Raw genomic sequence first — 26,022 nt, 5'->3', positions numbered from 1 at the left:
GTTTCAGTAGTTTTTTCATTGATTCTTTCAGATTTTCTGTATAGATGATCATGTCACCTGTGAACAAAGACAGTTTTATGTCTTTCTTCCCAATTTGTATACTTTTAATTTTCTTTTATTGTCTCATTGCATTAGCTAAACCTTAGAGTTATAATGTTTAAAAGGAGTGGTGAGAGGGGACATACTTGCCTTGTACCAGATCTCAGTGGGAAGCTTTGAGTTTCTCATCATTAAATATGATGTTAGCTGTAGATATTTTGTAAAAATTGTCAAATTTGAAGTTCTTATCTAGTGCTAGTTTACTGAGAGGTTTTTTTTTTAAATTTATTTATTTATTTTTGGCTGAGTTGGGTGTTCGTTGCTGCGCGCGGGCTTTCTCTATTTGTGGCGAGCGCGGGCTACTCTTCGTTGCGGTGCACAGGCTTCTCATTGCAGTGGCTTCTCTTGTTGCGGAGCACGGGCTCTAGATGTGCGGGCTTCAGTAGTTGAGGCTCACGGGCTCTAGAGCACAGGCTCAGTAGTTGTGGCGCACGGGCTTAGTTGCTCCGTGGCATGTGGGATCTTCCCGGACCAGGGCTGGAACCCGTGTCCCCTGCATTGGCAGGCGGATTCTTAACCGCTGCACCACCAGGGAAGCCCGAGAGGGGTTTTTTTTTTTTTTTTTTTTAAATAATAAATAGGTATTGGACTTTGTCAAACGCTTTTTCTGTATCTATTGATATGATCATGTGATTCTTCTTTTTTAGTTTGTTGATGTGATGGATTACATTAATTGATTTTCAGATGTTGAACGAGCCTTGCATACCTGGGATAAATCCCACTTGGTCATCTGGACTTTTTCAGCAGTACTATAAACAGAGGTTCAAATGAAAGATGTTTAATAAATTGGCTAATCCTAATGTAGGAGTGGTTCACTGTCAAGAGATGTAGACATACCTCTTCTTTCATATAAGAACCCAAAGTCAAGAGTGCAGTCTTTATTATTGCAACACTCATACATTTCTAGATTTTGATGTCAAAAGGTCATCTACAAAAGTTGATGCCCACACTTTCATTAAGTGCCCAGTACTCTAAGTTGCTAAAATAAAGCTGATACCTGTTGATTCATCTGTTTATGAGTCAGCTTTTATTTTAGCAATATAAATACAAAAAACCAGATCTCTGATTCAGCTTAAATAAACTTAATTAAAATGGCTAAGTGTACCTTTGACTAAGAAGAATCAGATCCTTGTTGTACGATTAGTTATTTAAAGCCACCTAGGTAGAGATGGATCCACAATTAACAATCATCCATTAATTAAACCAATCCCAAAGTCAAATACCTTTCAGGTATTGATACATGTATTATATTTTCTGTTGATATAAAACAGGCATCTCAAGCTTAAAATTTCCCCTTCTCCTACCCATTCCTTTCAGTCTTCCCCATCTTTGTTAATGGCAACTGCAATCTTTCAGTTGCTCAGGCCAAAAAGCTTGACTCCTGTCTCTCACACTTCATATCTAACCCATCAGTAAACCCTGTCAGCAGTATCTTCAAGATATATTCAGAATTTGACCACGTCTCACCACTTGTACTGCTGTCATCTTGGCGAAGTTCTCAGCGTTTCTTACCTAGATTATTGCAGTTAGTCTCCACACTTTCTCCCTGCTTTTGTCCTTGCCCACCCTACAGTCTATTCTCAACATATTTATACATTCAATAAATAGAACATGTATGCCTGAGTGTTCTCTCAGGCCCACAATTTCCAAACACTTTCCCCTCAGATAGACACAAAAAAGTTTTGGCATAAGGATGTTGCCTTAAAGGGACCTAAAACAGAAATCAGTTCATTCCTTTAAGTGCCCAGAGTCTTTGCCTTTTCAGACACTCATCCTCTCTTGCCTTGAATATTACTAGAATCTCTTGACTGGGCTTCATGCCTCCAGTTGCTTCCTTTCTAACACAGCCTCCATCAGAGTTCTTCCTAAATTGCTGACCTGATTATGCAATTTTCTTGCTTATGAAAACCTCACCATTTACCCTCAAGATTATTCATCAGCCTTTCCAGCTTTGTCTCCTGTACTTATACTCCACATGCCAGACATTTTTACTATTTTAACTAAACTGAGCACACCTTTGAAAACCTGTTCACCTCTAAAGGCCAGGTAAAAGTTTTACCTCCTCTGGGAAGTCTTCTCTAATACTTCCCATCCCCAACCACAGCATTAGTAAATATTCCTTCAGCTGTGATCCGTGGCATTTTCCTAGCATAGACCTTACACAGTCTAGCCAGGAAATAATGGTATATTTCTTGCCACTGGATTTAGAGCCTTTTAGGGTTGGGGGATCTAATTTTTTATCTTTGTATTCCCATTGCCTTAACCCAGTGACCGATCCATATTACTAGTCAGTAAATGTTGTATATTAATCTCTCAGTCCCTTAAAACATTACCATAACAAACCAAAATCAGATCAAACACAATGATAACCCTAATTTCAGGCAACGTTCAATCCAAAAATCAAGAGTGTAACCTAGATGTCAGGATCCCCCTGACGTTATGTCCTTCATGGCAGTATCCATGACCAATATAACTCAGGTGTGAAATCTCATTGAGTTTCAAAAAAAATCCACCCACGCCAAGCATTTCAAACACCTAATAACCAAACTTTTGCAGGGCAAGGGGAAAGTGTCATCTAGCTCCTGCCATCTTGTTGACTCTCTTTTCCTCTACTTCTCCTCTCCTTGCTTTTGGAATACATTTATCTTATTTTCACTCTGGAATTTTAAAAACTTTCTCTGAAGCCTTAGTTCTAGTCAACATGCCTGGTCCACAGGAAATCACCTAACTTTGGAGGCTATACTAGGTATTTTCTCAGCTAAGGAGATTATCTTAGATTCTCATTCTGACTAGTAAGACAGGAATATTCTTCTTGTTATATCTTCTGCTGAGAAAAATATTTGCAACATTTTGCAAATTTATCACATAAATTCTCTCCCCAAAGTGGGTGTGAAGAAAGCAAAACATGCTATTATCTGTGGTACCAGGGAATCAGAGCCCATCCATCCACCCACACAGCTCTCTCCCAGGCAGTGATTCTCAAATCTTAGTGTGCATTAGAACCACCTGGTGGGCTTATTTAAAACAGACTCCTGGGCCCCACGCTGGAGTTTCTGATTTAGGGGTGGGGCGGGACAGGATTTTGCATTTCTAAGTGGTTCCCAAGGTGATACTGATGCTGCTGGTGACTGCAGATGAAGTCAAACACTGAGGAGCTTTTTAAAACGTCTATGTTCAGGCCACATACCAGACAAATTAAATTTGAATCTCTGGGGATAGATTCTGGGCCTTGTATTTTTAAAATCTCCTAGGGTAATTCCAATGTGCAGCTAAATTTGAGAACCTGTGCCCTATGGGATTGAATAAAACTCTTCTTTGGGCCCTGTTATAGTAGACGCTCAGGAAAATCCCTTTTATGGGACTTGAGGCTATCTAGACTATATATAATTATTTTCCTACTCATGGGAAGCAACTAGGAGCAAGAGATGGTGATTATTGGGAATTGTGCTTAAGCAAGAATCTGTGTGTTTTTTCCTAGGAAAGCTGCACACCTACTTTGAGACTTAATATTTGCAAACTACTTGTCAAAAGCCTTTCTTTCTTTCTTTCTTTAGAAATCATATTTCTTTTATTTTAGGAAGGAAAGAAGGAAGGGAGAGAAGGAAAATGAGGAGGAAAAGAGGAAGGACAAAAGATCTGGCTCAGATGAAGTAAATGCACTGTGAACTTATCCCTAATACACCAGTTCTGCCCAAGAGAAGTAGTAAATGGCATTCCATTCAAAGATGTGCAAAGCCACCTAAGCTACAAAGCTGAAGCCTGGAGCAGCGTAGATGATATCCAGGTCTTGCATGGCCTTGTATTTGAAGTGGAATAAAAGACTGATACCATTATTGGTATCTTGCAATCTCGATCTCATTGCGAACAAAAGAATCAAATTAAGGACCGGCCCAAAGAGGAAAGGCATCCCTAATTTTGGCAGGCCCTAGGTTAGGCTCCTTTCGGAAAGCTGTTTCCATTTCATGCAGTTGCTCAGACTGGGAAGAGTTGGTCTCCTCTAGCTTAACTCAATTATGCTGCCATCTTACATCTGCCTGGAAATGTATGGCCCTTGATTATTAGAATTGTGGCAGCATTAGAGTTTAAGGATGACCAGGAGAGAAGGCTGAATCTCCAGCCTGTTTTCCTTCACATTTTTTTCTATGCACAGATCTTGCTTCACAGGAAGCAAATTAGTTGGTCTAGTTTGCAATTAGGGCTTCAGGTTTGTTCTGGGGAGTCTTTTCACCAGAGGATGAGATCTACTTTTCTCCACTTCTGGAGTTCTTGCTTGTTGGAAATTTGACCTCAAGGAGCTGAATCATATTTAAATCCATTGCAGTTGCTTATTTCTGAACAGGTGCCTCAGAGTCCCAACTTGTTCAGTTTTGTTTCCTGAGAGCAGCCAGTGTTTTTTCCTCTCTTCTCTTCTTCCTGAATTATCTTCATTAAGACTGAAGATGCTGAGGACCCTTCTGGAATCTTGTGAAATAGAACTCCCTCAGGAATGCTTCACTATAGTGAAGTTTCCATAGTTCTTATATGACTTGTTACAATAAAACTTTACTCTCCAAACTGTTCAAAAACCCCTTGTTTTTTACTCATTGCAAAAATCTAGTCTTACTATGTATGAAGAGAGCTTTTCTCCCTCTCATTGGTTCACAAATCCCTATGGTTCTAAACCATAGGGACACCTAAACCCTTTTCAAGTGATAGATGTTTAGTCAGATGTATGGGCAACTTTGACATTACACGTGACTTCTGCCACTGGGACCTGTTAAGTCGCTAATTTCCTTTCTTCACTGACTGTGTCCTACTAGTCTCAACACTGTAGTGACCTGTTATAACCAGAACTCAAAATTCTCCTTTCCAATTCCTGGTCCTTCCCAGGAATACCTCTGGTTTTTAAATAAGCAGCAGCCTATACCAGAGGCTCCAATGCTTACACAATAGTAATCTCACAAGAGGAGCCAGGTCTCTAAGAGATCTGCCTTGGTGGGCAGATGGAGCTTTGGATTTTTCCAGAAGACAGACTTTGAACGTCTTTGCTCCTTCCAATACAAGTTTTTGAAAAAACTGCAGATGCAAACTAGTATATATAGAATGGATAAACAGCAAGGTCCTACTTAAGAGCACAGGGAACTATATTCAATATCCTGTAATAAACCATAATGGAAAAGAATATGAAAAAGAATATATATGTATAACTGAATCACTTTGCTGTTCCTCAGAAACTAACACAACATTGTAAATCAACTATACTTCAATAAGTATAGCTAAGTCCAGCTAAGTCAGTCCCCAAAGCCTGGAGTGGTTAGAGAAGTCTGCAGGGAAAAAGCAGAAATTTCAGTTCAGTTTCGAAGACCTAGAATTTGAGGAGTTGTAGGGGAAGTTAAAAGTACATTCCAGGTGGAGGATCATTGGGAACTACACTGTCTCCTCGCAACCTGCTCTTGAACACAACACAGCTTCTCACACCAGCTCCTGGTACACCGGGACCTCAAACAGAACGCACCCGGCAGCGGATGAAACCTCTCCTGGAGCTGCGGGGCTCAATCCCCGCAAGCCGGGAACCTCCGGACAGCACCGACTCTCCCCACTTCCGCTTCTGGCTCCTCAGGCTCCGCCTTAGCGGAAGCGGTCTGTAGGGGAAGAAAAGAGTGAGACACCTTCGGTGGCGGCAGGCGCGCCGTGGGCTGATGCGATGGCGCTGTCGGGAGCCGTGAACAGGTATCTCCTGCTCATGGCACAGGAGCATCTGGAGTTCCGCCTGCCGGTAAGCGCCGCAGTGACCTCCACCTCTTTCTTCTGGAGAGGACGGCGGGGTGGAGGTTGGTGTGCGGGCGGAGGCGACCCACGCAGTCCGAGCCCGCGGGCATTGGGGGTCTGTGCTTGTCGGGGAGATCACGCGTCCCCCCAGTCCCTCGGCCCCTGGGATTGGTCTGAGCTCTGCGTAGGGTGTGAGAGAGAAGTCCGAGACAGCCTCTCAGCCTTGCTAAGCATTTTCATTCATTCTTCAGCCCATGTGCCAGGTACCGGAGTCAGGCAGGTGAATATGACCGGTCCTCTCCCTCCTGGAGCTCTTCATCTAGAGAGTAGAGACAGCAGACAGAAGTACTCAGGGTAGTGTTTTAAGTGTCGAATATGCGGGTCAGGTTTTGTGGGGGTTGGCGTAGTGGTGGTGATGGTGGGTGGTAGGGTTAGATGATGGAAAAGTTGGGGAAATTGTTTTATTTACTCATTCAAGAAACATTTTCAGAGTACCTGTAATCGAATATTCTGGACGCTGGGGATATAACGATGACAAAGTTTCTATCTTCAAGGAGTTTACTGTTTAGGCTAAGGGGTGAGCAGATGCATAAACATAGCACTATGAAATAACGTTGGTAAGTGCAGTGATAGATAGGTAGGGAAATTCAGCATATAGAAGGGAAATATGATCCACCTGAGGGGTGGGTGATGTTGGCCATTAAGATGGCTTCCAGGACGGCATGACACTTGAACTGTAACCTAAAAGAAGAGTAGGAGTTAGCCAGGCCAAGGAGAGACATAAGTAAATTAGAATTACAAGCTATTCATTATTACTGGATTACCAAATATGTAGCAAAGAATGACAAGAAGAGAGCAGGAGAGGAGGGTAGGGTTCAGAAAATGCAAAGCCTTAAATACTCTGGATCTTAGAAGGGGACTTTATTGAAGAATTTTAAGGAAGTGACAGAATCAGATTTTTTTAAAAGAAATCACTTTGGCTGCAGTACGGAGGATGGATTTGAGAGGAATAAGGAGTTAGGAGTTGAGTCTGTTGGAATAGTCTTGTTAATAAATTAAGAAGGCCTGAACTAGGGCAGGGGGTAAGAGGATGGAATAGACTGGGGAAATATTTAGGTGATCAAATCATCAGGGCTTGATGATTGATTGAAGGTGGGGGCAAGAGGGACCAATTAAGGATGATTCCTGGGGACTTCCCTGGTAGCGCAGTGGTTAAGAATCCGCCTGCCAATGCAGGGGACACGGGTTCGAGCCCTGGTCAGGGAAGACCCCACATGCCGTGGAGCAACTAAGCCCATGCACCACAACTACTAAGCCTGTGTTCTAGAGCCCGCGAGCCGCAGCTACTGAAGCCCGCGCACCTAGAGCTCGTGCTCCGCAACAAAAGAAGCCACTGCAATGAGTAGCCCCCGCTCGCCGCAACTAGAGAAAGCCCGTGAGCAGCAACCAAGACCGAATGCAGCCAAAAATAAATAAAAATAAATAAATTAAAAAAAAAAAAAGGATGATTCCTGGGATGGATATAAGGGTGTTTCCACTTAAAATAGAGAGCACAGGCAGCTGTATGATTTAAATTTTGGTTATGCTGAATTTGTTATGCTTGTGTAACATCAAATGGAGATGACCAGGAGGCAGTGAATGTGAGTATGCACAGGTGTTAATAGAGCTGCATGTACTGGTAATTAATATTTGGGAGTCTTCTGTATATGAACTCTAGGAGAGAAAATGAATTTATTCAGAGAAAGCATAGCTTCAAAAGAGTGGTGGGCCAAATGCAGGTACTTGGAAGCATTGATATTAATGGGAATTGGGAAAAGGAGGTCATGAAGAAGATAGGCAAGTGTCAGAATAGGAAGTATGTGAGACCATAAAAATCAAGAGGGTAAAGTTTTAGGATTTTGCTAGAGTGGTTGTGTAGTTTTAGGCGAAGAAGCCAGATTGCTTGGTTTAGTGGTCACTGGAAAATGAGGAAGGGGAGATAGACTGCTCTTAACATAAGAAGGGAAAGCAAGAGATTGGTTAACAGTTTGAGGGGGCCCTAGAGTCAAGGGGAGGATCCCTATCCCTCTTGGAGAAATTGGCATGTTTGTAGGCTGAAGGGAAGGGGAAAATGGATATAAGGACACAGTGGGAGGTGTTGGCCTTTCAGTAGAAGGGGAGCGTGGGCAGAGGAGACTTAAGATGGGTGCGGGTAGTTACCTGAGAGCCTGTTTTCTAGGTAATGAATGAGTCCAGGTTATTTCTTGAAAGATGGGGGACCAAGCGACTGAATGGAGAAATTGAGAAAAATAGTAAAATCTGAAATAATCATTGAGAGCAAAGAGGAAGCTGATGAGCTACAACAGTTGAGTAGAGAAGAACTCAGGTGTTAGAGCGAGGCTGAAAACCCAGCTGAGGGTGAAGAGCATGTATTTGTAATTGTGCCAAGATTCTGTGATTTTCTTCAGTTGTGTTCAACTCACTGGCCTTAAGAGTTTTGAAGGAAGATTGTGGCATTGATTCGGGACTAATGTATTGCTGGGCAGGTGCGTTGATAAGATGGGGTGCAAGGACATAGAGTTTCATGGAAGAAGTAATATTTTAATTAGATCTTAATTGATAAAGAAGATATTCTGGGGATGAAGAGGACCAGAAAGCCCATTTCAGTGAGAAACGAAAGCAAGTGTAGAGGCACAGAGGGATGGTTGATTATGGTGGTTTGTGTGTGGGATGTGAGGGGAAGGAGGATGAAGTAATGGGCACTGAGGCTAGAGAGGTGGGTAGGATCCAGATTTTGGAGAGTTATGAAACCATTGGAAGGAATTTGGATTTTGTTTTAAATTTAATGGAGAGCCATTGACTTTTTTTTTTTTTTCCTTTTTAAGCTAGAAAGTGACAAACATTTTTTCTTTTTAAGTCACTAAGTGACTAGCAATCATTTGTGTTTTAAAAAAATAGTTCTGGAGTACCAGAGAAAGGATACCACTTAGAGGATACTGGGGTGGAACTAGAGAGAAGCCAAGGAGGGTGAGTGCCTATAGTCAGATAATGCAGGGAGAATGGAGTGGTTAGGCTTCAGTCTTAAAAATAGCATCCCTAGTATTTGCTGGTTTTACCTGTTTTTTCTTTCTTAAATTCTTCTTAGTATCTTTCCCTTGTGCCAGTTTAATCTTCCAAAAGGGAGGGAGAGGGGTGAGATGTGACAGGGTGAGAGAGTGTCATGGACATATATACACTACCAAATGTAAAATAGATAGCTAGTGGGAAGCAGCCGCATAGCACAGGGAGATCAGCACAGGGAGATCAGCACAGGGAGATCAGCTCGGTGCTTTGTGCCCACCTAGAGGGATGGGATAGGGAGGGTGGGAGGGAGGGAGATGCAAGAGGGAAGAGATATGGGAACATATGTATATGTATAACTGATTCACTTCGTTATAAAGCAGAAAGTAACACACCATTGTAAAGCAATTATACTTCAATAAAGATGTTTAAAAAAAAAAAAGAATAAAGGTTATGCATAGCTCAATAAAAAAAAAAAAAAAAAAAAAAAAAAAATCTTCCAAAAGCTCAGGCCTCTTTTCTGTCTCCATTGTCCCAAGGCTGAAACTCTAGTCTGGCATTCAAGGCCTGCAGTTGCATGGTTTTCTCCTCTGTACCCTCCCACCCTGTCCTCCCACAAACAGTGCAGCCAAAATAGACTTCCCCATTATTCCCTGAATGATGCCCTCTTGTTTGGGTCTTTCCTATCCCACTCTTCATTTTACTGATTTTATATAGTCAATATTCATTTAGATTTGCCCACATATTTGTTTATTTTAGGTTTATATTTTTTACTTGATTCTTTTTCAAATGTGCAACTTCCTTTTTTTTAATCCTCTACCAAAATTCTTAATTTTGTCTTTTATCCCCTTCAATATAGAAAGCACAGTTATGTTAAAGTATGTAATTGAAAAAAGAGGTCCTGTGGGTCTGTTTCTTTTATGTATTGTTTCTCTTGGTTCTTTTTCATATGTGTGCTGAGTGTTTGTTAAATATATGCCAGATATATTTGAAAATTTATTTGAAAAAATAAGTGAGGGCTAGGATGATGTAAATCCTCTTGAAGACTATAGGAGCATTAACACACTAGGATCACTTGAACTCGTTTTCAGCCATTAAGTTCTGTTTCTGTTCTGATTTGCACATACTGCTGGTGTGTGTAGCTTTTGGGGATGCTAATCTAAACTGGGTGGTTTATCAAACTTCCTTTCCTTCTCATTGTTGGCCCTATACTCTTTTTGTTCCTCTAGCTCCATTAAGCTGTCAAAAGGGCTGTCCACCCTCACAGCTGCTTTTGGAATTGGTAAATGTCCCAGGGAGAGAGTGGCTGCACCTTGAGATTTCTGTCCTCTCCTGGATCTTGGTTTGGTAATTCTTGTAATCTCTTGATGCCTTCAAGCAGAAGTCAGGTTTTTTTTTTAATTCTTTTCAGCAGGAGGCTTAATCTGAATCACCTAGTTTGCCATCATTGGAAGTGAAAGTCCTCTTTCTGTACAGATTCTCCCTGTGTTTCAGGGCTTAAGTGAGTTTCCATTGAAACTTTTCTTGTAAAACTGAAGTAATCTTTTCTTCCTTTGTACTCTGGTACAATACTTCTTTGCTTCTTTAAGGGCACTCACTGTTGTACACCTCACTTTTCAGTTACTGGATTAAATGTTAGTTCTAGTAGAGTTTAAGCTCCCTCAGGATAAATATATATTTATCTTCACATAGCTCAGTGCCTTGCATATATTAGTTGTTTAATAAATACTGAATTGAGTGAAATAGGATCTCTTTAGGGAAGGCAGTCAAAAGGACAGTCTACACTTTTGGACCCATCTACTGTATGAGAACTGCTAGGCAGGAAAGCTATAATCAGTAGCTGCCTTTATGATTTAAAATGAAAGACTGAGTGCAAATGTGGTCTGGTTTTACCTCTGTGCAGTTAATCAGGGCCAGTTTTAGTTGGCAGCTGCCTTATTGTACTAAAAGTAAAGTTCAGAGCCCTGGGTTTTATTGCTGGTTCTGAAGCAAACTAAATGGATGAAAGAGTGGCTAAAGAACGGAAAAGCTCATGTGAATTAATGCATCAGGTATGCATCAGATCATGCCATATTTTTATATCCAATGTCTAATATAAATTCTTCTGTTCCTGATGTAAAAAGATTCTCAACTGGAAAGTGAATTTGCCATATGATGAATAAAAATCTTGTGTTTTGATTTTTCCAAGTAGGTTGATGTTGTAGTTTAATATGTGTTTTGCTTTTAAATTTGAAACTTGGATTATCATTTACTCTCACTTTTAAATCATTGCTTAGATTTTAGGTAATGGTGCTAATCCTATGCCATAAAATTTCCAATAATCCTTACTTTTAAAAAAAAACTCTTAGAACCTTTGTGCTTTAACCTGTTGCTAATTTCTAACAATGTATTCCAAGAGCAGCAAACTTTCCTGTTTTAAATATAAAGCTGATTTCATAATATGGTTTAATACAGAATGAACAATAATCATTCTAGGTCAAGAGACAATCTATAACTTCATTTTTTTCTTTTAAGTATTATAACTTTGTCAGTCTCGCTTGATTTCTTGACTCACTGGACTTCAAGGATAGTGTTGGTCATCATCAGCTTGATTCCTTTAATAACAGCCTAGGTTCTTTGCTCCATTCTTTAAAGACCTTACCTCGTGAGGTAGCTGATTCCTGTTTTATAGGTTGGGGAACTGAGGGTCAAAGGAGTTAAGCTTCTTGTAAAAAAAAAAAAAAAATCACACAGCTGCTATTTGGAAGAACTGAAGAACAAATTGTGGTCTGACTCTGAGGTCCAGTGATGCCTCCTATTCAAATTTGTGTCACCCATGTTGCAAAATGACTTTTGGACTACCTTCAGTGATTTACTGATAGTCTGTGCTAGTTCTTGGTCTGTCCATGTGATTCAACTGGTTTCAGCACCTTCTAATGCCAGGGATTAAAAAAATGATTTGTTGCATAGACAAAAGGGAAAACAGAGAAGGTACTAGTTGTTCAAAGCTCCCATTCTTCTTGGTCGTGAGGGAGAGGACTTTCATGGTCTGGGTGTACATTCTCTCATGGTGGCTGTGGCTTATGATGGGCTTGGTGTTAAACGTTCCTTCCCCTAGTTGGGACAAAAGGGGATTGTAGGCACCCCGCAGTGGGGACACTTATCCCTCATTAGGTTTACTCCTCTGTAAGACCTATACAGAGGAGTGGGATTCTACCTGCTTTATGTTATTTGGGGAGGCAAAATTTGTTAGTAGTATAAATCATAAAGTTTGTATAATCATCCTGTGTTTATCAGTACACAGTGATTGCTTCATAGACTATATGTACTATCTGAACAGATTTCAGTTTGCATACCTGATGTTTTAAAGTAGCTTTTGTATTCTCTTTTTAGTTCTGTAATTTTATCCAGAAAGGAGGTTAACATACCATAACTTGTACATAATGAATCCACAGTGATGCTCCCTAGTTAATCACTTTTCTTTTTTTAAATTTAACATATATTTATTCATCTAATTAACTGGACAAGACAGCAGAGTTAGTCTCTAAAGGGACTCCTGACATTTAGTAAGATTCTATTATTCATCTTTTAGTCTTTTAATCATAATTAATACATTACTAATGATTTTAGTTTCTAGAAAAAGAATGGTTCCAAATACAGCTTGTAAACAAATATAGTAAAGATAATTTTCTGTGCTAGTAATCAAAAAATTAAAATAAGTTAAAAGTACTATTTTTTAATCTACTTAATTAACAAAAACAGTACAACATCCAACTGAGCAGTAGTGAAGGCAAATTGATACTCTGACCTTATAATTTAGAACAGTCCTTTAAGAAAGTATTTTGGGAGTGGCTTCAAGATGACGGAGGAGTAGACGTGGAGATCACCTTCCTTCCCACAAATACATCAAAATTACATCTACATGTGGAACAACTCCTACAGAACACCTACTGAATGCTGGCAGAAGACCTCAGACTTCCCAAAAGGCAAGAAACTCCCCACATACCTGGGTAGAGCAAAAGAAAAAAGAAAAAACAGAGAGAAAAGAATAGGGACGGGACCTGCCCCTCTGGGAGGGAGCTGTGAAGGAGGAAAAGTTTCCACACACTAGGAAGCCCCCTCATTGGCAGAGACGGGGGTGGTGAGGGGGAAGCTTCGGAGCCACAGAAGAGAGTGCAGCAACAGGGGTGCAGAGGGCAAAGCGGAGAGATTCCCACACAGAGGGTTGGTGCCGACTAGCACTCACCAGCCCGAGAGGCTTGTCAGCTCACCCCCCGGGGCAGGTGGGGGCTGGGAGTTGAGGTACAGGCTTCGGAGGTCAGACCCCAGGGAGAAGACTGGGGTTGGCTGCCTGAACACAGCCTGAAGGGGGCTAGTGTGCCACAGCTAGCTGGAAGGGAGTCCAGGAAAAAGTCTGGACCTGCTTAAGAGGCAAGAGGCCATTGTTTTGGGGTGCGCGAGGAGAGGGGATTCATAGCACCGCCTAAACGAGCTCCAGAGACGGGCGCGAGCCACGGCTATCAGTGCGGACACCAGAGACGGGCATGAAACGCTAAGCTGCTGCTGCAGCCACCAAGAAGCCTGTGTACAAGCACAGGTCACTATCCACACCTCCCCTCCCGGGAGCCTGTGCAGCCCGCCACTGCCAGGGTCCCATAATCCAGGGACAACTTCCCTGTGAGAACACACAGCATGCCTCAGGCTGGTGCAACGTCATGCTGGCCTCTGCCGCCGCAGGCTCACCCCGCATTCTGTACCCCTCCCTCCCTCCGGCCTGAGTGAGCCAGAGCCCCCAAATCAGCCGCTCCTTTAACCCCGTCCTGTCTGGGGGGAGAACAGATGCCCTCAGGTGACCTACACGCAGAGACGGGCCAAATCTAAAGCTGAACCCCAGGAGCTGTGCAAACAAAGAGGAGAAAGGGAAATCTCTCCCAGCAGACTCAGGAGCAGCGGATTAAATCTCCACAATCAACTTGATGTACCCTGCATCTCTGGAATACCTGAATAGACAGCGAATCATGCCAAATTTGAGGCGGTGGACTTTGGGAGCAACTGTAGACTTGGGGTTTGCTTTCTGCATCTAATTTGTTTCTGGTTTTATGTTTATCTTAGTTTAGAGCTTATTATCATTGGTAGATTTGTTTATAGATTTGGTTGTTCTCTTCCTTTTTAAATTTTTTTTATATATATATATTTTCCTTTTTCTCTTTTTGTGAGTGTGTATGTGTATGATTGTTTGTGTGATTTTGACTGTATAGCTTGGCTTTTGCCATTTGTCCTAGGGTTCTGACTGTCTTTTTTTTTTACTGTCGTCTTTAGTGCATGTTATCATTGGTGGATTTCTTTTTGGTTTGGTTGCTCTCTTCTTTCTTTCTTTCTTTTTTTTTTATTGCTTTTTTATTTTTAATAATTTTTTTCTATTTTAATAACTTTATTTTATTTTATTTTTTCCTTTCTTTCTTTCTTTTTTTTTCCTCCCTTTTCTTCTGAGCCGTGTGGCTGACAGGGTCTTGGTGCTCTGGCCGGGTGTCAGTCCTGAGCCTCGGAAGTGGGAGAGCCGAGTTAAGGACATTGGACCACCAGAGACGTCCGGCCCCACATAATATCAAATGGCAGAAGCTCTCCCAGAGATTGCCATCTCAACGCTAAGACCCAGCTCCACTGAACGACCAGCAAGCTACGGTGCTGGACACCCTATGCCAAAAAACTAGCAAGACAGGAACACAAACCCACCTTTAGCAGAGAGGCTGCCTAAAATCATAATAAGTTCACAGACACCTGAAAACACACCACTGGACGTGGTCCCACCCACCAGAAAGAAAAGATCCAGCCTCATCCACCAGAACACAGGCACCAGTTCCCTCCACCAGGAAGCCTACACAACCCTCTGAACCAACCTTACCCACTGGGAGCAGACACCAAAAACAACGGGAACTACGAACCTGCAGCTTGCGAAAAGGAGACCCCAAACACAGTAAGTTAAGCAAAATGAGAAGACAAAGAAACACACAGCAGATGAAGGAGCAAGGTAAAAACCTACCAGACCAAACAAATGAAGAGGAAATAGGCAGTCTACCTGAAAAAGAATTCAGAGTAATAATAGTAAAGATGATCCAAAATCTTGGAAATAGAATGGCGAAAATACAAGAAACGTTTAACAAGGACCTAGAAGAACTAAAGAGCAAACAAACAATGATGAACAACATAATAAATAAAATTAAAAATTCTCTAGAAGGAGTCAATAGCAGAATAACTGAGGCAGAAGAACGGGTAAGTGACCTGGAATATAAAACAGTGGAAATAACTACCACAGAGCAGAATAAAGAAAAAAGAATGAAAAGAATTGAGGACAGTCTGAGAAACCTCTGAGACAACATTAAACGCACCAACATTCGAATTATAGGGGTCCCAGAAGAAGAAGAGAAAAAAAAAGGGACTGAGAAAGTATTTGAAGAGATTATAGTTGAAAACTTCCCTAATATGTGTAAGGAAATAGTCAAGTCCAGGAAGCACAGAGAGTCCCATACAGGATGAACCCAAGGAGAAACACGCCAAGACACATATTAATCAAACTATCAAAAATTAAATACAAAGAAAAAATATTAAAAGCAGCAAGGGAAAAGCAACAATAAACATACAAGGGAATCCCCATAAGGTTAACAGCTGATCTTTCAGCAGAAACTCTGCAAGCCGGAAGGGAGTTGCAGGACATATTTAAAGTGATGAAAGGGAAAAACCTACAACCAAGATTACTCTACCCAGCAAGGATCTCATTCAGATTCGATGGAGAAATTAAAACTTTTACAGGCAAGCAAAAGCTAAGAGAATTCAGCACCACCAAACCAGCTTTACAACAAATGCTAAAGGAACTTCTCTAGGCCGGAAACACAACAGAAGGAAAAGACTTACAATAACAAACCCAAAACAATTAAGAAAATGGTAATAGAAACATACATATCGATAACTACCTTAAATGTAAATGGATTAAATGCGCCAACCAAAAGACAGACTGGCTGAATGGTTACAAAAACAAGACCTGTACATATGCTGTCTACAAGAGACCCACTTCAGACCTAGGGACACATACAGACTGAAAGTGAGGGGATAGAAAAAGATATTCCATGGGAATGGAAATCAAAAGAAAGCTGGAGTAGCAATTCTCATATCAGACAAAATAGACTTTAAAATAAAGAATGTTACAAGAGACAAAGAAGGACACTACATAATGATCAAGGGATCAATCCAAGAAGAAGATATAACAATTGTAAATATTTATGCACTCAACATAGGAGCACCTCAATACATAAGGCAAATGCTAACAGCCATAAAAGGGGAAATTGACAGTAACACAATCACAGTAGGGGACTTTAACACCCCACTTTCAGCAATGGACAGATCATCCAAAATGAAAATAAATAAGGAAACAAAAGCTTGAAATGATACATTAAACAAGATGGACTTAATTGATATTTATAGGACATTCCATCTAAAAAACAGATAACACTTTCTTCTCAAGTGCTCATGGAACATTCTCCAGGATAAATCATATCTTGGGTCACAAATCAAGCCTTGGTAAATTTAAGAAAATTGAAATCGTATCAAGTATCTTTTCTGACCACAGCGCTATGAGACTAGATATCAATTACAGGAAAAAATCTGTAAAATATACTAACACATGGAGGCTAAACAATACACTACTAAATAACCAAGAGATTAGTGAAGAAATCACAGAAGAAATCAAAAAATACCTAGAAACAAATGACAATGAAAACACGATGACCCAAAACCTATGGGATGCAGCAAAAGCAGTTCTAAGAGGGAAGTTTGTAGCGATACAGTCCTACCTCAAGTAACAAGAAACATCTCAAATAAACAACCTAACCTTACACCTAAAGCAATTAGAGAAAGAAGAACAAGAAAACCCCAAAGTTAGGAGAAGGAACGAAATCATAAATATCAGACCAGAAATAAATGAAAAAGAAATGAAGGAAGTGATAGCAAAGATAATTAATCCTAAAAGCTGGTTCTTTGAGAAGATAAACAAAATTGATAAACCATTAGCCAGACTCATCTAGAAGAAAAGGGAGAAGACTCAAATCAACAGAATTAGAAATGAAAAAGGAGAAGTAACAACTGACACTACAGAAATTCAGAGGATCATGAGAGATTACTACAAGCAACTATATGGCAATAAAATGGACAACCTGGAAGAAATGGACAAATTCTTAGAAAAGCACAACCTTCTGAAATTGAACCAGGAAGAAATAGAAAATATAAACAGACCAATCACAAGCACTGAAATTGAAACTGTGATTAAAAATCTTCCAAGAAACAAAAGCCCAGGACCAGATGGATTCACAGGCAAATTCTATCAAACATTTAGAGAAGAGCTAATACCTATCCTTCTCAAACTCTTCCAAAATATAGCAGAGGGAGGAACACTCCCAAACTCATTCTACAAGGCCACCATCACCCTGATACCAAAACCAGACAGAGATGCCACAAAAAAAGAAAACTACAGGCCAATATCACTGATGAACATAGATGCAAAAATCCTCAACAAAAATACCAGCAAACAGAATCCAACAGCACATTAAAAGGGTCATACACCATGATCAAGTGGGGTTTATCCCAGGAATGCAAGGATTCTTCAATATACGCAAATCAATCAATGTGATATACCATATTAACAAATTGAAGAATAAAAACCATATGATCATCTCAATAGATGCAGAAAAAGCTTTCGAGAAAATTCAACACCCATTTATGATAAAACCCTCCAGAAAGTAGGCATAGAGGGAACTTACCTCAACATAATAAAGGCCATATATGACAAACCCACAGCCAACATCGTTCTCAATGGTGAAAAACTGAAATTATTTCCACTAAGATCAGGAACAAGGCAAAGTTGCCTACTCTCACCACTATTATTCAACATAGTTTTGGAAGTTTTAGCCACAGCAATCAGAGAAGAAAAAGAAATAAAAGGAATCCAAATCGGAAAAGAAGAAGTAAAGCTGTCACTGTTTGCAGATGACATGATAGTATACATAGAGAATCCAAAAGATGCTACCAGAAAACTATTAGAGCTAATCAATGAATTTGGTAAAGTAGCAGGATACAAAATTAATGCACAGAAATCTCTTGCATTCGTATACACTAATGATGAAATATCTGAAAGAGAAATTAAGGAAACACTCCCATTTACCACTGCAACAAAAAGAATAAAATATCTAGGAATAAACCTACCTAAGGAGACAAAAGACCTGTATGCAGAAAACTATAAGACACTGATGAAAGAAATTAAAGATGATACAAACAGATGGAGAGATATACCATGTTCTTGGATTGGAAGAATCAACATTTTGAAAATGACTATACTCCCCACAGCAATCTGCAGATTCAATGCACTCCCTATCAAACTACCAATGGCGTTTTTCACAGAACTAGAACAAAAAATTTCACAATTTGTATGGAAACACAAAAGACCCCGAATAGCCAAGGCAAACTTGAGAAAGAAAAATGGAGCTGGAGGAATCAGGCTCCCTGACTTCAGACTATACTGCAAAGCTACAGTAATCCAGACAATATGGTACTGGCACAAAAACAGAAATATAGATCAATGGAACAGGATAGAAAGCCCAGAGATAAACCCACACACATATGGTCATCTTATCTTTGATAAAGGAGGCAAGAATATACAATGGAGAAAAGACAGCCTCTTCAATAAGTGGTGCTGGGAAAACTGGAGAGCTACATGTAAAAGAATGAAATTAGAATGCTCCCTAACAGCATACACAAAAATAAACTCAAAATGGATTAAAGACCTAAATGTAAGGCAAGACACTATAAAACTCTTAGAGGATAACATAGGCAGAGCACTCCATGACGTAGATCACAGCAAGATCCTTTTTGACCCACCTCCTAGAGAAATGGAAATAAAAACAAAAATAAACAAATGGGATCTAATGAAACTTAAAAGCTTCTGCACGGCAAAGGAAACCATAAACAAGACAAGAAGACAACCCTCAGAATGGGAGAAAATATTTGCAAACGAAGCAACTGACAAAGGATTAATCTCCAAAATATACCAGCAGCTCATGCAGCTCAACATCAAAAAAGCAAACAACCCAATCCAAAAATGGGCAGAAGACCTAAATAGACATTTCTCCAAAGAAGATATACAGATTGCCAACAAACACATGAAAGGATCCTCAACATCAGTAATCAGTAGCAAAATGCAAATCAAAACTACCATGAGGTATCACCCCACACCGGTCAGAATGGCCATCATCAAAAAATCTAGAAACAATAAATGCTTTAGAGGGTGTGGAGAAAAGGGAGCCCACTTGCACTGTTGGTGGGAATGTAAATTGATTCAGCCACTATGGAGAACAGTATGGAGGTTCCTTAAAAAACTAAAAATAGAACTACTGTACAACCCAGCAATCCCACTACTGGGCATATACCCTGAGAAAACCGTAATCCAAAAAGAATCATGTACCACAGTGTTCATTGCAGCTCTATTTACAACAGCCAGGACATGGAAGCAACCTAAGTGTCCATCGACAGATGAATGGATAAAGAAGATATGACAGAATGGAATATTACTCAGCCATGAAAAGAACGAAAATTGAGTTACTTGTTGTGACATGGATGGACCTAGAGTCTGTCATACAGAGTGAAGTAAGTCAGAAAGAGAAAAAGAAATACCATATGCTAACACATATATATGGAATCTAAAAAAAAAAAAAAGGTTCTGAAGAACCTAGGGGCAGGACAGGAATAAAGACACAGACGTAGAGAATGGATTTGAGGACATGGGGAGGGGGAGGGGTATGCTGGGACGAAGTGAGAGAGTGGCATGGACATATATAGACTACCAAATGTAAAATAGATAGCTAGTGGGAAGCAGCTGCATAGCACAGGGAGATCAGCTCTGTGCTTTGTGTCCACCTAGAGGGGTGGGATAGGGAGGGTGGGAGGGAGATGCAAGGAGGGGATATGGGGATATATGTATATGTATAGGTGGTTCACTTTGTTATACAGCAGAGACTAACACACCATTGTAAAGCAATTACACTCCAATAAAGATGTTAAAAAAAAAAAAAGTATTTTGGCCACATATACTCTAAGAAGCCATAAAATTTTTCACATCTCCGAGTATAGTAATGCTACCTTAAAGAAACAATCTCAAATGGAAAAAGCCATATATTTGTGAAGATAAGTATTTACCTTTGTTTTAAACTGATAAAATTGAAAACACCTAAATGTCCAACATAAAGTATATTGTTTCCTACTGAAAAATTTGCAATCCTGATGCCAAGGAAGAAAATGTTTATGATATTAATATTCAAAGGGAAGACACAGGAATTCTAAACATCATTACAAACATGTTATTTCTTTTCTGAACATCCTCAAATCATCTAATTTATCTGTATTGATCCATTGTCAGATTTACTAATCTATTGTTTTTGTAATCTGCTTTTTCCTTTTAAAAATCAGGGCATTTTCTCAAAGTTTTTTGGCAACGCTTTTTTTTTTTTTTCCTAAAATTTCTTAGAAATTACTTACCATGATTGTGACTGTAAAATTTTTTTAGAACCCAGAGTTGTAATTTGTCTGGTATTGACATTTAAATGCATTAGGTAGATAATCCGCTCTTTGTGTGTGTGTGTATGTGTGTGTGTGTGTGTGCATGTGTGTGTGTGTGTGTTATAACTGCATCTTAATAGACTTTAAGTTCCCTGTGTTAAAATGTATTCTCTCTCTGATATTTTCAATATAGGAAATAAAGTCTCTGCTTTCACTTTTTGGAGGTCAGTTCACCAGTAGTCAGGAAACTTATGGAAAGGTAAGTTGAATTTGTATTTTTCATTAGACCATATGTAGTATCCTTATAAATAGAACCTTGGATTTGAAGAGAAGAACTGAAAATCTTAAATTTATATTTTTATGGTTACTTGTGTCTGTTTTTAGGGGCAATTGAATAAAAAGGATATTTTGGAGAAATTTTGGTTTTGGAAAGTTAGATTTATCTCCAGTATTCACTTATTTTATTAGTTTTTAAATTGTAGTTCAACAGTTATCCCATAATTTATATCTGTCGCTTCATTGGGAAAAGGGCTGTCTTCTCCTGATGAGGTATAATTAGAATTTAGAATTTAGCTGAATTTCAGGCTTATTTTCGTACTCATTTTAAAATTTGTAATTGTGCATGTGTGAGATTGTGAGTTTATTTATATATTTTGTATTTGACAGTTTATCAGTGTATTAGAGGAGTTTGGAAAATAGAAAAAGGAAAAATCATTCACAATTCTTCTTCCTTGACGTGACTTATAATTTGGGGATACTGCCTTCTAGTCTTTTTTCATATACGTTTTTTCCCCTCAGTGGTAATGCTACCAGTGAACTTCTGCATCTCTTTTTCATTTGATAGCATTAATATAGGCACGTATTTCTGCATAGCTTTCATTACTAACAGGGCTGTGTAATATTTTCCATCGATTAGCTCTACCGTAATTTATCTAATGATTTCATTTCATTCAGGTTGCTTTAAAATTTTTCCTAATAAAAATAATACTAAGATGACCATCTTTTTTCCTGTTTGGATTATTTTGAATTTTTCTGTAGGGTAGTGTAAATATTGGAATAAAGGCTGGGTGTGGCAGGGAGGACTTTTCACAAAAGATGAGAGAACTTAAGTTGAAAGTCCCCTGGTGTTGGACTTGTACTCCTGAATGAATTTCACTTATTGAGGGAGGAGGAAAAGAGGGAGAGTGTGGATATAATTGGGTGAGGGTGTTAAACTGAGGTTAGGATCCTGCTACATTTTGCTGCATTCTGGCAAGTGGTTATCTGGGTGGAGCACAGAAGTGCCTCTAATCTTGGGTATTAAAACCCGCTGATGCACTTGGAACTTTTTTCCTTAGATAAAATAATAAAAAATAAATAATAATTTAATAATATACTGTATAATTTTCCATCATAGTTATTGCAGAGACAATAACTATGTTTCCCACCCCCTCGGGTGGCCACAACTACCTAGAAAAAAAGGGATCATTCAAAGAAATACATTACTTAGTAGTTAAAAATAAAATAGCTGTGTTATAAGAAATAATTAGCAACAATAAAAAATTCTGAAATTATACTTTGGGGTAAAATATTCATTAATTCTTGATCAAACTATATAAGAGCAAATACAAAATTAACTTGAAGTTTAAATATCCTTAAATTTGCTAATGTTTTCATTTATACAGTCATTTATAAAAGTGTTCTGATATTGTACTGTATTGTCTTAACAGGTTACCTATTAAAATAATTTATTTATTTATTTATTTTTTTACTATTGGAGCAATTTTTATTTTGGTTAGTGTCAAATCAGATATTCTTACATAAAAGTAGCAGATAGGAATCTCTCCTTATTGACTTCTTAAATGAAAGCATATGAGGCCATAAAACCATATATTGTTGTTTCTTTCAGTCTCCTTTTTGGATTCTTAGCATTCCCTCTGAAGATATTGCCAGAAACTTAATGAAACGGACAGTGTGTGCCAAGTAAGAAAAACTTATAGTGTCCTCCTGCATGAGTGTAAACCAGACTTCTCGGAACTACTCTGTCCTACTTTTTGCTTATGTTGGCAGAAGGTAGAAGGGGTTGATTGTTGGGGGAGCTCAGCTTAGCTTGTAGTTACATGTATTTGCCACTGGATGGTGGTAGGAGAACAGAGGAGAGTTATCTGCTGAAACTGAGGGTGAGAGAATTTCAGTGGTGAAATGCAGAAACACTTGATTTAGAATAATTTTTTTAAACTTCTACATTAAGCAAGCATATGGTATAAGATGTAAATGCTATGTTATTACATAGGATAAGTGCCACATTTAATTATAACCAAAGTATTGAAAACCTAAAAATGTTTTTCTTATAGATGGTTTTTAGTTAGATGAACAGATTGGTGAAGTGTAAGATGACAAAAGATGAGGACTACCATAAAGTATGTTTTCTGTTTTATTTGTTAGAGGAACTCTGATTATCATATCTTGATATGGATTAATATAATGATGTCATCCTCATTTATCCTGCCTGAGTGTTTTCTAGCTTTTATCATTAGTATCTGTTCTTTTTTCATTTCTTTTCTTTCATTTTTTTTTATTGTTGGAAAATTCTATCTTTGGGTTTGAAAATTAAACTGCATTTTTAGCTACCATTTTAAAAACTGAACAACTTATGTTATCCTTGAGTTGCTTTTTTTTTTACATGCCCCCCTGCCCCCAAACATTTCTGAAAACTTCTTTTTGCTTAGAAATTACAATATTTAATAATGCAGCGCAAATAAGAATTTACATATATCTAGTTTTGTTAGCATGGTTAGCAATACTTTATAGCATAGTATATAATTGCTATATTATTGAATAGACTACAACCCCCATATTAAATTTATCTTATTGAAAACTAGCTGCAGTGCTGAATCTAGTCTCATAAATTGAGGCTTGTTGATGGGTCTTACTTAGTCAATAAAAATGACTAGAAAGCGGAAACAGAACTAAGAAACTTATCCTTTGAATAATTATTACTCTACATTAGCGTGTTAAAATTTATGGCTCTAAGAAGTGTTTGAATTCCAAAGATAAAGCTTATAGATTTAAAATAGCTACTTGAGAACTAGAACTTGTATACTTCCTTCAAAACTCATATCTTCTGATTAATATATTTGAGTAATGGTACAATAAATAGTTGTGTAATAGTTGTATAACATTATGAAATAATGTCCCTGGCTGCTTTTTAGTCTCTGTATATTTTGCATAGCTATGGTTATACCTTAAGTGATAACTAAGTAAGAACAGTATTACTGCAGAGGCCTTCTCTCTATAAATTTAATAGAAATGGGGGAATTCATTTTCAGAGGATAAAATTTACAGTTCTAATTGTAGCATTAATTGTTCTGGGACTAATAGACTTTTAGAACTGTGCATTCAAAGCTAACTTAATTTCAGATTTTTTTGTGGTAGAATAGGGATTGAAAGTTGATTTTATTTGACTTATTTTTAACATGGACTATTTTGAGCATATCACAAGCAGTGATATATAACAAATACCTAGGTACCTACCTTGTTAGATCTCAACATTTTGAGATATTTGCCACAGCCTTTTTTTTTTTTTAAAGAAATAAACCATGACAGAAACCATTGGTGCTCCTTGTGTATCTTTCCCCATTCTATTAACCTTCTTCCCTCAAAGCATAGTTTCTTAAAGCATTTTTATTTGTCAGAAGGTTTCATTATTACTGCTATAATCAGTGAAATATTTTAGGTCATATTGATATTATATTAGTAAGTTGACATCCATGCTTATTTATATAGCACCCATGAGATGTGGGAATTCATATAAGTTTTATAATCTCTAAAATAGGGATCATAATAGTGCAGTCATATATATGAAAACCATTTACTCTGAAATCTAAATCACAAAAGGTGTTACTCCAGTGTTCCAATTATAACTGAAGCCTATGATGTTATATATCTAATATTTTTATTTTGCCATTTAAATATAAATTTATTAATGTTATATAAATTCTTTCTGAAAAAGGGGGTAGGGAGTATTATTTCATTTTTACTGATTCTAGGTTATCACTACAAGCATTAGTTCCTATAAATTACTGTATAATGGTTCATTAGGGATAATTATGATTTATGGAATTGTGTGTGCCTTTCCTGAATGGCCTGGGGTTCCTGTCTTTTTGCATATTTATACCTGAGAAGCAGTGTATGGATTCTGGAGTCAGATGGATTGGGTTTGAATCTTAGCTTCACCAATTGCTATATGACCTGAGAGAGTTATTTAATCTTTCTGTGCCTCAGTTTCCTCATTGGTTAAATGGATGATGATACTGGCAGCTACCTAATAGGATTCCTGTGAGGAATATGTGAATTAATATTAAATGGCCTTAGAACAGTCCCTGGTACTTTGAGTTATATTGTTAGCTCTTACTTAGCTAAGTAAGGGTAGTATTACTGTAGAGGCCCTCTTTCTATAATTCATTACAAGGGAAGGGAGGAATTCATTTTCAGAAGATAGTATACTCAGTCCTAACGGCAGCATTACTTATAATCATAAAGTAGTTGAATTCAGATGCACAAAATTGTGCTAATATATAGATCAAGTTCCATTACAACTAATTCTAAGAATTGTTTCATTGATTACAATGAAATTTTGCTTAATTTTTTATGTTCCTTGAAATTGATAGATGCTTGAGATTTTTTCATAGTAAGAATTTTGCTTTTGTAATAGTCATAAAAGTAATTATTACTAAATGTTATTAAATAATGGCTAAATATTAATGGTAACATTTTTATCTGGTCATTTTTCCTTTTGTTTTATTCAGAAGACAATGGGAATGATTGAATTTCCTGCACCTTTATTACTGTTTCACTAAAATCACAGGTCATTTTATGGAATCATTTGTGTTCTAGTTAAAAAATGCTGAAGTGATAACACAACATTGTAAATCAACTATACTCCAATAAAAATTTTTAAAAAATGTTAAAATGATTATGATGAAAACTTCAAAAAATCTTGACTTATAAATTCTCCTTCTTCTGTGTAAAGTTCAACTTCTGTGTTAATTTAGACTTAAGCTATATTTGTTTCCAGGATGCATATTTCTCATTTATAGCTTAGAAAACATAGGCAATAATTGTTTTAGTGGAGCAAGCATAAAGAACCAGTGAAATAATTGTTACATATTACTGTATGAACCCATTTTTTTTTTTTTTTACTGAGGTTAATGTCAATCATTTATTTCCTAGGTCTATATTTGAACTATGGGGTCATGGAAAGTCTCCAGAGGAGCTGTATAGTTCTTTGAAAAACTACCCTGTGGAGAAGATGGTGCGTAGTGAAATGTGGTTTTCTGTAAGCATATCTGTAGATACTGTAGAATTACTAAGCTTAAAGAATTTATCTGCTCTTATTTTAGGTTCCATTTCTGCATTCAGATTCTACATATAAAATAAAGATTCACACATTTAATAAAACGTTGACACAAGAAGAAAAAGTCAAACGGATAGATGTAAGTGAATTTAGCAAAAACCAAAAACCTATGAGATTAATGTAATATAGCCACTGTTGATATATAATATCCACAATGTCTACTAAGT

The 26,022-nt window shown here is 38.2% G+C and overlaps 1 protein-coding gene across 3 annotated transcripts in view; it reads left to right on the top strand.

Annotated features, from left to right (window-relative positions):
- Window positions 1-5,763: 5,763 nt before the first annotated feature.
- The window catches only part of TRMT11 (tRNA methyltransferase 11 homolog), a 68,672-nt gene continuing 48,413 nt past the window's right edge, over window positions 5,764-26,022 (top strand). For all 3 annotated transcript variants that reach the window (XM_061207257.1, XM_061207258.1, XM_061207256.1), the window contains exons 1-5: window positions 5,764-5,854; window positions 20,654-20,719; window positions 22,349-22,422; window positions 25,672-25,753; window positions 25,842-25,934. In XM_061207257.1, the coding sequence (XP_061063240.1) occupies window positions 5,783-5,854; window positions 20,654-20,719; window positions 22,349-22,422; window positions 25,672-25,753; window positions 25,842-25,934 (387 nt within the window). In that variant the 5' untranslated portion in view covers window positions 5,764-5,782. The remainder of the gene's footprint in view (window positions 5,855-20,653; window positions 20,720-22,348; window positions 22,423-25,671; window positions 25,754-25,841; window positions 25,935-26,022) is intronic.

This window comes from Eubalaena glacialis, chromosome 12 (assembly GCF_028564815.1).
Source record: "Eubalaena glacialis isolate mEubGla1 chromosome 12, mEubGla1.1.hap2.+ XY, whole genome shotgun sequence".
NCBI classification, from domain to species: Eukaryota; Metazoa; Chordata; class Mammalia; order Artiodactyla; family Balaenidae; genus Eubalaena; species Eubalaena glacialis.
This window is presented reverse-complemented; position numbering and strand designations above follow the sequence as displayed.